Genomic DNA, 12,404 nt, shown 5'->3' with positions numbered 1-12,404 from the left:
TTTTTACTACATATACCGCAAATCATTAATTGCTCAATGTTGAAAGAAAAAAAATTTGTACCTTAAATCAGCAAGCCTTATTTCATTCTGTAGTAACTTATACTGCTTAACATTGTGGACAAACAGAATCATGTGATGCCAACGCCTGGTGTTCTGGTCATTGCCATTATCAGTGGACAAACAGAATTATGTGGTGCCAACGCCTGCTGTTCTGGTCATTGCCATTATCAGTGGACAAACAGAATTATGTGGTGCCAACGCCTACTGTTCTGGTCATTGCCATTATCAGACATTTTTTAGACATATTGGAAATTAAAAACACAATTTTTCATAAATGCGATTTATTGAAATCAGATATGGGGTACATGCATGTCATCTTGACTAAAGTGTTACACCTGAAATCAGATGTGGTGTACATCCATGTCATCTTGACTAAAGTGTTACACCTGAAATCAGATATGGGGTACATGCATGTCATCTTGACTAAAGTGTTACACCTGAAATCAGATGTGGTGTACATCCATGTCATTTTGACTAAAGTGTTACACCTGAAATCAGATGTGGTGTACATGCATGTCATCTTGACTAAAGTGTTACACCTGAAATCAGATATGGTGTACATGCATGTCATTTTGACTAAAGTGTTACACCTGAAATCAGATGTGGTGTACATCCATGTCATTTTGACTAAAGTGTTACACCTGAAATCAGATGTGGTGTACATGCATGTCATCTTTACTAAAGTGTTACACCTGAAATCAGATATGGTGTACATGCATGTCATTTTGACTAAAGTGTTATACCTGAAATCAGATCTGGTGTACATGCATGTCATCTTGACTAAAGTGTTACACCTGAAATCAGGTTTGTAATTATCACATTATTCCAGGTGATAATTACAAAACTGATTCAGAATCTGAAATCAGATATGGTGTACATGCATGTCATCTTGACTAAAGTGTTACACCTGAAATCAGGTTTGTAATTATCACATTATTCCAGGTGACTTAAGTCACGAGACCGTTTCTATCTGCGTAAACGATCAGATCCTAGTTTTATATCAACTGGCTAGTAACCTAGTCTGAACGGAACGGCCTAAAAGACGGCCTACTCTGACGACCGACGGACTGATGGCGGTCTGTCATGTGGTATTGGGATAGGGCAAAGCGTTATAGAATCGATAGTGAAGCGACTGATTTTTCATGTCTATACATACCTAATAAGTTAAAACTATTTTATTTGCCGAGAAATCGCTAAATTTCTAAACCACGACAGGTAGCTGATAAAAAAATAGGATCTGTTGGTTTGCAAAGACGGAAACGGATTTATACGGCTTAAATAAGACGAAACAGGCTGAGTCTAGAGGTTATGTTTGACATTAATGCGCACACTGTGAGAACAAGATCATACAAACTATACAACTGGTCGTTCAATAATATTTACGAAATTCAAATAGAATACGGAAGTAAAAAGAGCTTTTAAACTAAATACTGGTGACATTTTCTGTTTAATTTCCATTATTTATAAGTCTCTATCTGTTCAGGTACAATTCAGGTTCAGGAACTGTGGCTTACAGTTCAGCAAGAGGCAATAAACATTTAGCAGAGGTATGTGTACGCACAACAGCCAATCCCCCTCAGTGAGATAATACCCTAATCTGAGGGAACCAAGAAAGCACGACTCTATTTCTTCACAACAAATTATGCATTTTGTAAAATTTAAGGTATTGTATTTCACTCATTTAAAATCTGGCACTTTTAAAAGCATGCAAACGGCTTAAACTGAAACAGGTTAGTATTTCTGATAAGACATTGACCAAACTTCACAAAAAATTACTTTAATACATGTAAGTAGACCTATAAACATAACTGAAATACAGTATTTATAATTCGAATTTGAAATTCGTCTTTAACTGAGTGGAAAGATAAGAAAATGGAGAATGAAAGTAAGACCTGAACACAAATTACAGAGTTACATTATCTCAGCAAAAGTTACAGAGTTACATTATTTCAACATAAGTTACACAGTCACATTATCGCAACATAAGTTTACACAGTCACATTATCGCAAACTAAGTTACAGTCACATTATCGCAACATAAGTGACACAGTCACATTATCGCAACATAAGTTACACAGTTACATTATCTCAACATAAATTACACAGTTACATTATCTCAACAAAACCCGTACAAAACACATATTTATACAGCGAACTCACGAACATACAGTATGAACACAGTACAGTAGTAGTTTCAATAAAGCTTAACTTTTTATAGACATAAATGCAAATTGAAAGCGTAATATTTAATACATGCGATTTATTGTGGTGTATACGAATGTTATCTGGACTGAAGTGCTAAACCTGGAATCACGTATATTATTGTCACATTATCGCAGATAACTTAATATATTAGCAGTATGAATCCGTTTCCGTCTACTTTAGATCCTTTTTTTCTATAAACCGGATGGCTGACAGGCCACTGGGTTATTTGCAATATAAATCTCTCGATTTCTCGGCAAATACTTGTCCAATTTGTATACCTACCTATAATGTATGTATAGACCTGACGGAATCTGTGCACAAAGGAAGTAGTTTGATATTGTTTTGCCCCGTCCTTCTACTTCAAGCTGACAGGCGGTCATCAAGCCGTCAGTCGTCAGGGTAGGCCGTCCCCACTACACCGAAACCTAAAATAGGTCTGAATGACATGGGGAATTTACGTTGGTCCTCCATCTTGATTTGCTTTTTTTGTTGAGAATTTGTTATGATAAAAAGTGAGATTATTACTTGCTTAGTGACTTTAAACACGTCCCATGGTTTGACATCATGGGAGTTCTGTGTTCCAAGCTGATCTCCTGCCTTATCATAGCTATTATCTGTCTTTTTGATTTTGCACGAACACTTCATTCATGTAATGTTACCCTAGAATACTGGGATCCTGCCGTGAATCAGTGTTCAGGATGCTCAAGAATATGCGATTATGGACATCAAAATGACATGATGTGTCAGAAGAATTGTCAGGGTAAGTTTGAATGTACATATAAATGTATATAGGCCTATAGCTCCACGAATGAAAGTTTCACGCACTCCCCGGATGAAATCGCTGGTTTTGGAAAAAGAAAACTTGCTTCCTGACAACAAGCTTCGGGAATTCATTATAACAAGGACTGGCCTGCTATATTTAGGTTTATGTGTCAACGAGGAGATCAAACCAATTCATATGTTAGCACATCGTCAGATCAATTAAGCCACACTCGTGCGTCTAATGTGTATTTAGCCTTAGTACTACCCCCATATTCTATATTTCTGCCATTCATTCTGATATCAATTAAACTTTCAGAATGAGGAAAAATCGGCAACTTACTCATGGGTCCAACTCCACCTCAACATTGCAGAAAGAGGATTGGTCTAATATTCATGTCAGGCCGAAATGTGAGAAAAATACGCCGAAAAATGAATTGGACAAATGTAAAGCAGAATCGGTGTGTTGCATAGCATCTGAACAGGAGATTTGTTTCAAAATCTTGAACTCATTGAGCGCAGTTCAGGTCTTTTGACAGCGTTTCCAACCTTTACTGTAATTGCTAAATTGTGGAGGCCTGGAATTTGCCACTCCAACCCATGTAGTTTTGTCTCCAAAAATCAAACTAAAATGTGCATAAATTGCACCGAAAGTTGCTTCTCCATATTTGAAAAGGTAGAAGAATTTTAGGGTACTTTATATAAGCCCTAACATAGAATTTAATTCATCTACAAATTAAATACAAGGTCCTGCACTTGTACTCCAGTTAAGGTTGCTGGTATCCACTACTGCCTTAATAAGGCCAAGCACATTGAGTTATCATACTTTTGATTGCAGTTTGCTTGCTTCTGCATTAGTATTAATCTATGTACATTCCTATTTTAGAGTCTCCTGAGGTGAGATATCAGCAAATTTGAATGTGATCATATGGTGCATTTGAACTACAAACTTAATGGAACGGTGAAAATTAGGGCTGAACATAAGGTTTACTCATCAAAGAACAAATATACGAAATTGAAAAAGCATGAATATGTATAAAATGACCAGTAATTAAGATTTACCTAAAACATGTAGGACTGCATGTGTAAATGTGTTCATGTAGGATTGCATGTGTAAATGTGTTCATGTAGGACTGCATGTGTAAATGTGTTCATATAGGAATGCATGTGTATATATGTTCATGTTGGACTGCATGTGTAAATGTGTTCATGTAGGACTGCATGTGTAAAAGTGTTCATGTAGGACTGCATGTGTAAATGTGTTCATGTAGGACTGCATGTGTAAAAGTGTTCATGAAGGACTGCATGTGTAAAATTGTTCATGAAGGACTACATGTGTAAATGTGTTCATATAGGACTGCATGTGTATATATGTTCATGTTGGACTGCATGTGTAAATGTGTTCATGTAGGACTGCATGTGTAAAAGTGTTCATGAAGGACTACATGTGTAAATGTGTTCATGTAGGACTGCATGTGTAAATTATCATGTACAATAACCGTAATGTGCCCATGTAGGACTGCATGTGTAAATTATCATGTACAACAACCCTAATGTGTCCATGTAGGACTGCATGTGTAAATTTTCATGTACAACAACCCTAATGTGTCCATGTAGGACAATATGTGAAAATTATCATTTACAATAACCATAAAGTGTCCATGTGGGACTGCATGTGTAAATTATCATGTACAACAACCCTAATGTGCCCATGTAGGACTGCATGTGTAAATTATCATGTACAACAACCCTAATATGTCCATGTGTGACTGCATGTGTAAGTTATCATGTACAACAACCCTAATATGTCCATGTAGGACTGCATGTGTAAATTATCATGTACAACAACCCTAATGTGTCCACGTAGGACTGCGTGTGTAAGTTATCATGTACAACAACCCTAAGATGTCCATGTAGGACTGCATGTGTAAATTATCATGTACAACAACCCTAATGTGCCCATGTAGTACTGCATGTATAAATTATCATGTACAACAACCCTAATGTGTCCACGTAGGACTGCATGTGTAAGTTATCATGTACAACAACCCTAAGATGTCCCTGTAGGGCTGCATGTGTAAATTATCATGTACAACAACCCTAATATGCCCATGTAGGACTGTATGTGTCAGTTATCATGGGACTGCATGTGTAAATTATCATGTACAACAACCCTAAGATGTCCATGTAGGGCTGCATGTGTAAATTATCATGTACAACAACCCTTAGATGTCCATGTAGGGCATCCCACCATTTTTTCTACTCCTCCAAAATATTATGGTTTATTTCACTTACTGGCTGAAGGCGTGTAGCTAACAATAACAGTAAACCTGATATGACAAAGTACCGAAATTATGTTATAGTAATATAAAAGGCGTGTGGTTTCGTGTTCTCATTAGTTTTAGATGGTTAAAGGTAAAATTTTAAAAATGTCTAGTTCATACTATTGTCTTTATACCAGATTATCAGAAAGTACGTAATGTACTGAGCTGAAAACTGCATTCTTGTGTCGCTTTGGTGGCTTTAATACCAAATCTAAGGCCTAATATTTGTATCAGAACAACTTTACACAAACCGTCTTTTATATGTACAGCACTATATTTATCTACAGAATGATTTCCTTGTTTTGTCCTTCAGATTACTTGGCACATTTACGCAACAGAACTGTTACAGTTACCACAACAGATACTCCCATGACTTCAGCAACGGATTCGCAGATGAATTATCTTATTATTGGGCTGGCTGTTTTATTGCTGATAGCTTTTTTCTGTCTACTAGTTATTGCTTACTGTAAACGAGGAAAAATACGCAATTGGATAAAAAGTAAGACTCTGACAACCAGGGGCCCCATCGACCAGCCAACAGACGGAGCAGGTACTAATGTTCTCTTCATGAGTTTTTTTATTCATTTTTTTCGTACCTTAAATCTGACAGGACAATCATGTGCAGCCAGATTTACATGTGAATAATGTGAATACTCGCAAAACTGTAACGATTTTGATCATTCTCACGCAGCTCTGCCTATCTCCTACTGACAAGTAGCGCCGACTAACTCTCACTTACATGTGTTAAGTTCCAGCTAAGTCCCACTTGTCCAGCCAACTCCCACTTCAGACTATCTAACATATCTATTTACTTTACCTAACTTCCACTTAGTTCAACGTCACTACCACTTGGCTCCACCTAACTCCCACTTGACTCAACCTGACTCCCACTTATGTCACAATCTGGCCAAACTCTAACCTAACTCATTTCTTCATCACACTCTCTTAGCTCCACCTAAATCTAACTTTAGCTCCACCTAACTCTCACTTTAGCTTTGCCTTACTCTCACTTAACCCCAGCAAACTCCCACTTTTAACTCCACATGAAATACTTATTTAAATTTACCTAACTCAAAAACTCACCCTCTTTTCAACTCTTTATTTTAACTCCACCAAACTCCCACATAACTCCATCCTACCCCCACTTACCTCCAGATCACTCCCATTTAGTTCAACCTCACCCCCACTTGGCTCCACCTAACTCCCACTTGGCTCCACCTCACTCCTACTTGGCTCCACCTCACTCCCATTTACATCCACCTAACTCCCACTTAACTCCACCAAACTCCCATTTAACCTCTCCAAAATCCCACTTAGCTCCACCATACTCCAACTTTGCTCCTCCTAATTCTCACTTTAACTCCACCTTACTCTCACTTAACTCCACCAAACTCCCACTTAACTCCACCTTTCTATCTCTTGCCTCCACCATACTAATACTTAACTCCACATAATTCTGATTTAAACTGACCTAACGGTCATTTAGCTCCACCTGACTCCCACTTCACATACTTGGCATTACCTAATTCCCCCTTACGTTTAGGTCCACTTTTCCCAATTAGCTCCTCTTAATTGCCTTATAGGGACACATTACCCCAAGCCCCCCCCCCCCAAGTTGATTCAAACATAGCTCCACTTAAGTGCAGATTACATGTAGCTTGAACTAACTTCCACATACGAGTGCCTTACAGTTATTACCAATTATATGTACTTCCCTTGTCTCCTTAGCTCAACCTAGCTCTCATTTACGGTTATCTCCACTTAACCCCCTCTTACTTCCACATTACTCTGACTTAGTTCTACTTTTCTCCTACTTAGCTCGACCTAACTGATACTCCCACTTAGCCCTACCTAACTCCCAGTCACAGGCAGCACCTCTGAACCCCTACTAAGCTCCATTTAACACCTACTTACATGTATTTTTATATCCCCACTTATATTTATTTGATGACGACATAGCTCCATTTACACGTCCAATAATTCCACCTTGAGTAGGAGATGGTGGAACTAAGTGGGAGGTGGAACTAAGTGGGAACTGGAACTAAGTGGGTGGTGGAACTTAGCTTGGCCTAACTAAACTCCCACTTATATGTACATGTAGATTCACCAAGCACCTGTAGCTGTAACTCCACCTAACTCTCACTTAACTGTAACTCCACCTCTCACTTACCTGTAACTCCACCTAACTCTCACTTGGGGTTCCTCCCTACTCCACTCAACCCCACCTTACTGCCAGTTAGTTTCTTCTAAATCTCACTTTTCCACCCCAACCACTCAGCTCCACCTAACTCTCACTTAGTTTCTCCTAACTCACACTTGTAGCTCCTCCTTACTCCAACTTAGCTCCTCCCTACTCCACCCAACCCCACCTTACTGCCTTTTAGTTTCTCCTAACTCTTGTTACTCTCCTTACTTGTAACTCCTTCTTCCTCCGACTTAGTTCCACCCCACCCACCCAGCTCCACTTAACTGTCACTTAGTTTCATCTAACTCTCACTAACTTGTAGCTCCTCCCTACTCCACTCAACCCCACCTTGCTGCTATTTAGTTTCTCCTAACTCTTGTAACTCTCCTTACTTGTAACTTCTTCTTGCTCCAACTTAGTTCCACCCCACCCACCCAGCTCCACTTAACTGTCACTTAGTTTCATCTAACTTTCACTAACTTGTAGTTCTTCCTTACTCCCACCTAGCTTCACCTCTGCTACACCTAACCTGTAGCCCCCTTACTCCCACTTATAGATTCTTCCTACTCCACTCAACCCCACTGCACTGCCACGTCTCCTACTCAGCTCCACTTCACACTATTTCTTGTTAGTTTGTGGTAAACACATATGATGAATGTCTGTCTGTTTCAGGGGAGCCAATGCATGGTGTGACTGTAGACGTAGAGCACCAGCAGGTATGTACACTGTGAGAAGTATGCTGACCTGTATACAAGACGGGATGATTCATAAAAGGATTCTAATCATGTGGGGATGACCCAGTACTGTCAGGGGCTCCCAGCACGCAACTGATAAAACATGAATGACAATACTGGGGATTTCAGTGACAGAGCAAGCGATCAGAAATCATAATAGCTCCCAATGTTATTCAGTAGACAGAGGGCTATGTATGACATTAGAGATTTATTTATTTATTTAATTGGTGTTTTACGCCGTGCTCAAGAATATTTTACTTATACGATACGGCGGCCAGCATAATCGTGGTAGAAAAACGGGCTCAGCTCGGGGGAAACCCACGACCATCCGCAGGTTGCGACAGGCCTTCCCACGTAAGACCGGAGAGGAAACCAGCATTATGAAAATACCTTTTTTTTTGAGACCTTTTTAATTTAAAAGTACAAGTTTGTATGTATGTATGTATGTATGTATGTATGTATGTATGTATGGATGGATGGATGGATGGATGCATGCATGCTTGGCGTTTAACGACGAGGAATCGTGCGGTGTGTGTACATACATATTGTGTGTTTTTGTGGCAGGGCAAGTCCATGTCGCAAAAGTGCTGCCACCACTGAAGTATCATGTCGAAGACACCAGACATTAACACCCCAGCCAGTCACATTATACTGACACTGCTCCAATCAGCTATACGTACATGCTCAAACCTCTCACTGACAAGCGAGGCAGCAGGAAGTACCATTTTTAAAGTCTTAGGGTTGAACGAGGGGTCTCCCGACTTCGAGGCGGACGCTCTGACGATTAGGCCACCTAATCGTTTCTGTAACTGGTAACTTCAAATCAGGATCAGTTTATGTACTCTAGTGTGAAGTTATTAGTTACAAGTTCAACTAAAGGTCTAACTAAAGATCTCTAATTACAGCATAAAGGGGATAGTGCAACGACTGGTTGACCCGTATCAGTATAGTGGCTCGGGCGGGACGCCTTACTTACCTTCGGTAATGCGTCTCAATGAAGCAACACTAGATAAAAGAGCGGTGAAAATCCGTCCTACAACAAGGAGGCACATTACATACACTCTAAGCATTCCTTCGTCGCCATATAACTGAAAAATTGTTGAGTACGACGTTAAACCCCAAGCACTCACTCTCTCAATTTAATGTGTTTTGGCCATTTATGTTACAGTACCAGTGCCACTAATTTGTGAGGAATCTTTGGTTTCTAACCTTACTGATGAAAATGTTCCCATTGTTTTTGACACAGGCTGAATTTCACCGTGTTCACGACGCAGACTAGATTGCCTTCGACTTTCCATGCACCAGTCCATTGTACCATATTCCAAAGATTGGACCAAACTCGATCTACTTGTATTTGCCTATATACTTTCATATAATCGGAGGTAATAGTGGTTGACGAAATACACCTGTTAACTGACCTACATGTATTTGATGGCGATCGAGCTGTGATGAAGGAAGCGAGGAACATGTTCAGTTCACGTGACTATAGCACAGTGGAAATTCTCGATTTGGACTTTTTAGTGTTCAGCTGGCGGTGGAAAGTCTTTTACCAAACTATCAGTTTTTTTTCTCGCTTTTGTTCTGCTGAACATCTCAGTTGACTTACATAAGTAGTTTCTGGTCTATAGATAATCTATTAAATATCTATTAAATAGTGTTAATAAAAACAAATACTATAGGTTGTTTGACACTAACAGATGAATCACCATCATCTATGCAAGACGGATGCAAGGAAAATCACTCAGCAAACTTTTTATAATCATTGCCGCCTCTGACAGGGGCGTTATATAGCCCCTATATCGTTGACTGCCGTTATCTTGGATTCCGTGTTATGCACACCTCTGAATGCTTGTGGTTAGAATAAGAATGAAAAGTGTGAGATCTAGGGGTAATTTAAATATAAATATTTGGATGGATGTTCTGTAATGACCCAGACAGATGTTGAAATATGGCCAGAATGAATGCTATACAGCTGTCATAGCCACAAAACTCAATTTGTCCTCCAATTAAATTGTTTTTATTATCAATGACCATTTGCAGCACTAATACTGTACGAACGAAGGTGCTAAATGCTCGATACTGCTGTACAGAAGCCCGATACCGCTGTACAGAAACTGTGCTAACTACGGGGTTCAGTATCTAACCTTACACGATTTAAAGCTACCAGGATATGATATTGTGATCTGCATCTGATCTCTTTGTTAATTTGTAGGATTTTGTCACATGAAGCATTGATAATTTCCCATTATTACATTGACATTCTCCTACACAAAGAAAGGCATGATGTATTCAACAGGTATTGTCTCGTGCCGTTTTTACAGTTCGCTCTCTGCCCTACCGTAAATGACACAGTCTGACTGGCTCTGCTTGGTTTCCTCCCACTATAATGCTTAAAGAGATCATATCATATGTATCACTTAATGAATAAAAAAGTCGTTTTATATTTCGATACTACATATTTCGATAACTGTACACGTGTACTATATCATGTATAAATAAGTTTATGCTTAAATTATCAATATATATGTTGTTATATATATATATATATATATATATATATATATATATATATATATATATATATATATATATATATATATATATATATATATATATATACAGACTCGTGTATATGTCACTGATGATAATTATTCATGAGTACGGTGTAAAACACCAAGCAAATAAATGAAATCAAATTGTTGATTATAATTGAAGGTTGGAAACATCGACTGGAATACAACGATGTACTGAATAACGAATGTTCACCAGAAGGAATGGATTTTTGAGAACATTATTTAAGTAATCTTTTACTCATGGGTTAAAAGAGTTATTACAACATTCAGTATCGTGATATAAAGCTGAAAAGACTTCCTGTGACGCCACCGGCCCGGATAGTTGGTAGAGCGTCCGCTTCGGGAGCGGTAGATTCAGGATCAATTCTGGGTCGAGTCACACCTAAGACTTTAAAAGAGGAAGTTGTAACTTCCTGGCTTGGCGTTCAGCATGAACGTGACAGTGAAACGACTCGTTGGCCCGTATCAGTATAATGGCTCGGGCGGGGCGGCTTACTTGCCTTCGGTAAGTCGTCTCAGTGAAGCAGCACTAGATAAAAAAGCGATGGAAATCCGCCCTGCGACAAGGAAGCATATTACATACACCCTAAGGATTCCTTCGTCGTCATATGACTGAAAAATTTTTGAGTTCGACGTTAAACCCCAGGCACTCACTCACTCACTCCTGTAACGTCAGAGTTTCTAAACTCTGATAGTGCGATCCATACAGCCCACCTTAGAATTCAAAGGTTTAAACGGCTTTAACACTCTTTGCAAAAATCAAAAAAAAAAAAAATAATAATAATAAATGTAAGTATATTTATGCATGGTTTCAAGTTGTCTGTATGATGAGCCTACTTCATATTTTAGCTACAATCAAATGAATTTGCAAGTATTATGAAATTGAGTTTGTTCCGTTCGACGCGCTGCACAGAAAAAACGGTGTGAACAAGGCGATCAGGATGCGATAATTTATTTGTGCTGTATAGTTTCTTCTGAAATAGCGGTGCATGAAAATATTTAATGTGCAAATTAAAAATGCTGTTAACGAAGAGAATGTATACAATGTTGAAAAGAAACTTCTCGGCACAAATAAGCTGCCGTATGAAGGGGACAAAACTGCTGCTATGCTTGGAATCTGTGGTTGTTACTGGAGTTATATCCCTTAGACCGTGACTGCTCTAACCTAAGCGTATATAGATGGAACACATTTCAATAGCGATATATTATTTCTGTTCCACATTGGTTATATGCTTCAGTTTATGAACACTGAGGTTTTTTTCCCCCCAAAGTTGTCTTTCAGAGGATTAGGTAATCAGCTTATATTTAGAACCCGGTGGACGACATTAACCAAGCTTGTATAACTCTATACTCCTCAGAGCCCATGCGCCTCTCTCTACGTTCACTTTACATCTCTGCACCACTAGCGAATTTTGTATAAAAATCTTGAACAACGCGGAAGTCACTGGTGTCACAATGATGAAGCAGGAAGTGACGTCAGAAAACACAAACAATCTGTCCCAACCTTTGTCATTGTTTATACTTGATACACGAGCATTCTTTTTATCTAGAGCACATGTATACA

At 38.8% G+C, this 12,404-nt stretch overlaps 1 protein-coding gene across 3 annotated transcripts; it reads left to right on the top strand.

Moving 5' to 3' along the window:
• The first annotated feature begins 1,119 nt into the window (after window positions 1–1,119).
• On the top strand, window positions 1,120–10,723 carry LOC135463639 (uncharacterized). 3 transcript variants are annotated; one of them, XM_064741003.1, is made up of 5 exons: window positions 1,120–2,664; window positions 2,930–3,025; window positions 5,662–5,898; window positions 8,206–8,249; window positions 9,514–10,723. In XM_064741003.1, the coding sequence occupies exons 2-5, from the start codon at window positions 3,001–3,003 to the stop codon at window positions 9,544–9,546; spliced, it is 339 nt and encodes a 112-aa protein (XP_064597073.1). In that variant the 5' UTR covers window positions 1,120–2,664; window positions 2,930–3,000; the 3' UTR covers window positions 9,547–10,723. The 3 variants fall into 3 exon arrangements, with proteins under 3 accessions (XP_064597073.1, XP_064597072.1, XP_064597071.1); XM_064741002.1 differs by having other exon boundaries at window positions 1,120–2,699; XM_064741001.1 differs by having other exon boundaries at window positions 1,124–3,025.
• Window positions 10,724–12,404: the final 1,681 nt, after the last annotated feature.

This window comes from Liolophura sinensis, chromosome 3, assembly GCF_032854445.1.
Source record: "Liolophura sinensis isolate JHLJ2023 chromosome 3, CUHK_Ljap_v2, whole genome shotgun sequence".
Lineage (NCBI taxonomy): Eukaryota > Metazoa > Mollusca > Polyplacophora > Chitonida > Chitonidae > Liolophura > Liolophura sinensis.
This window is presented reverse-complemented; position numbering and strand designations above follow the sequence as displayed.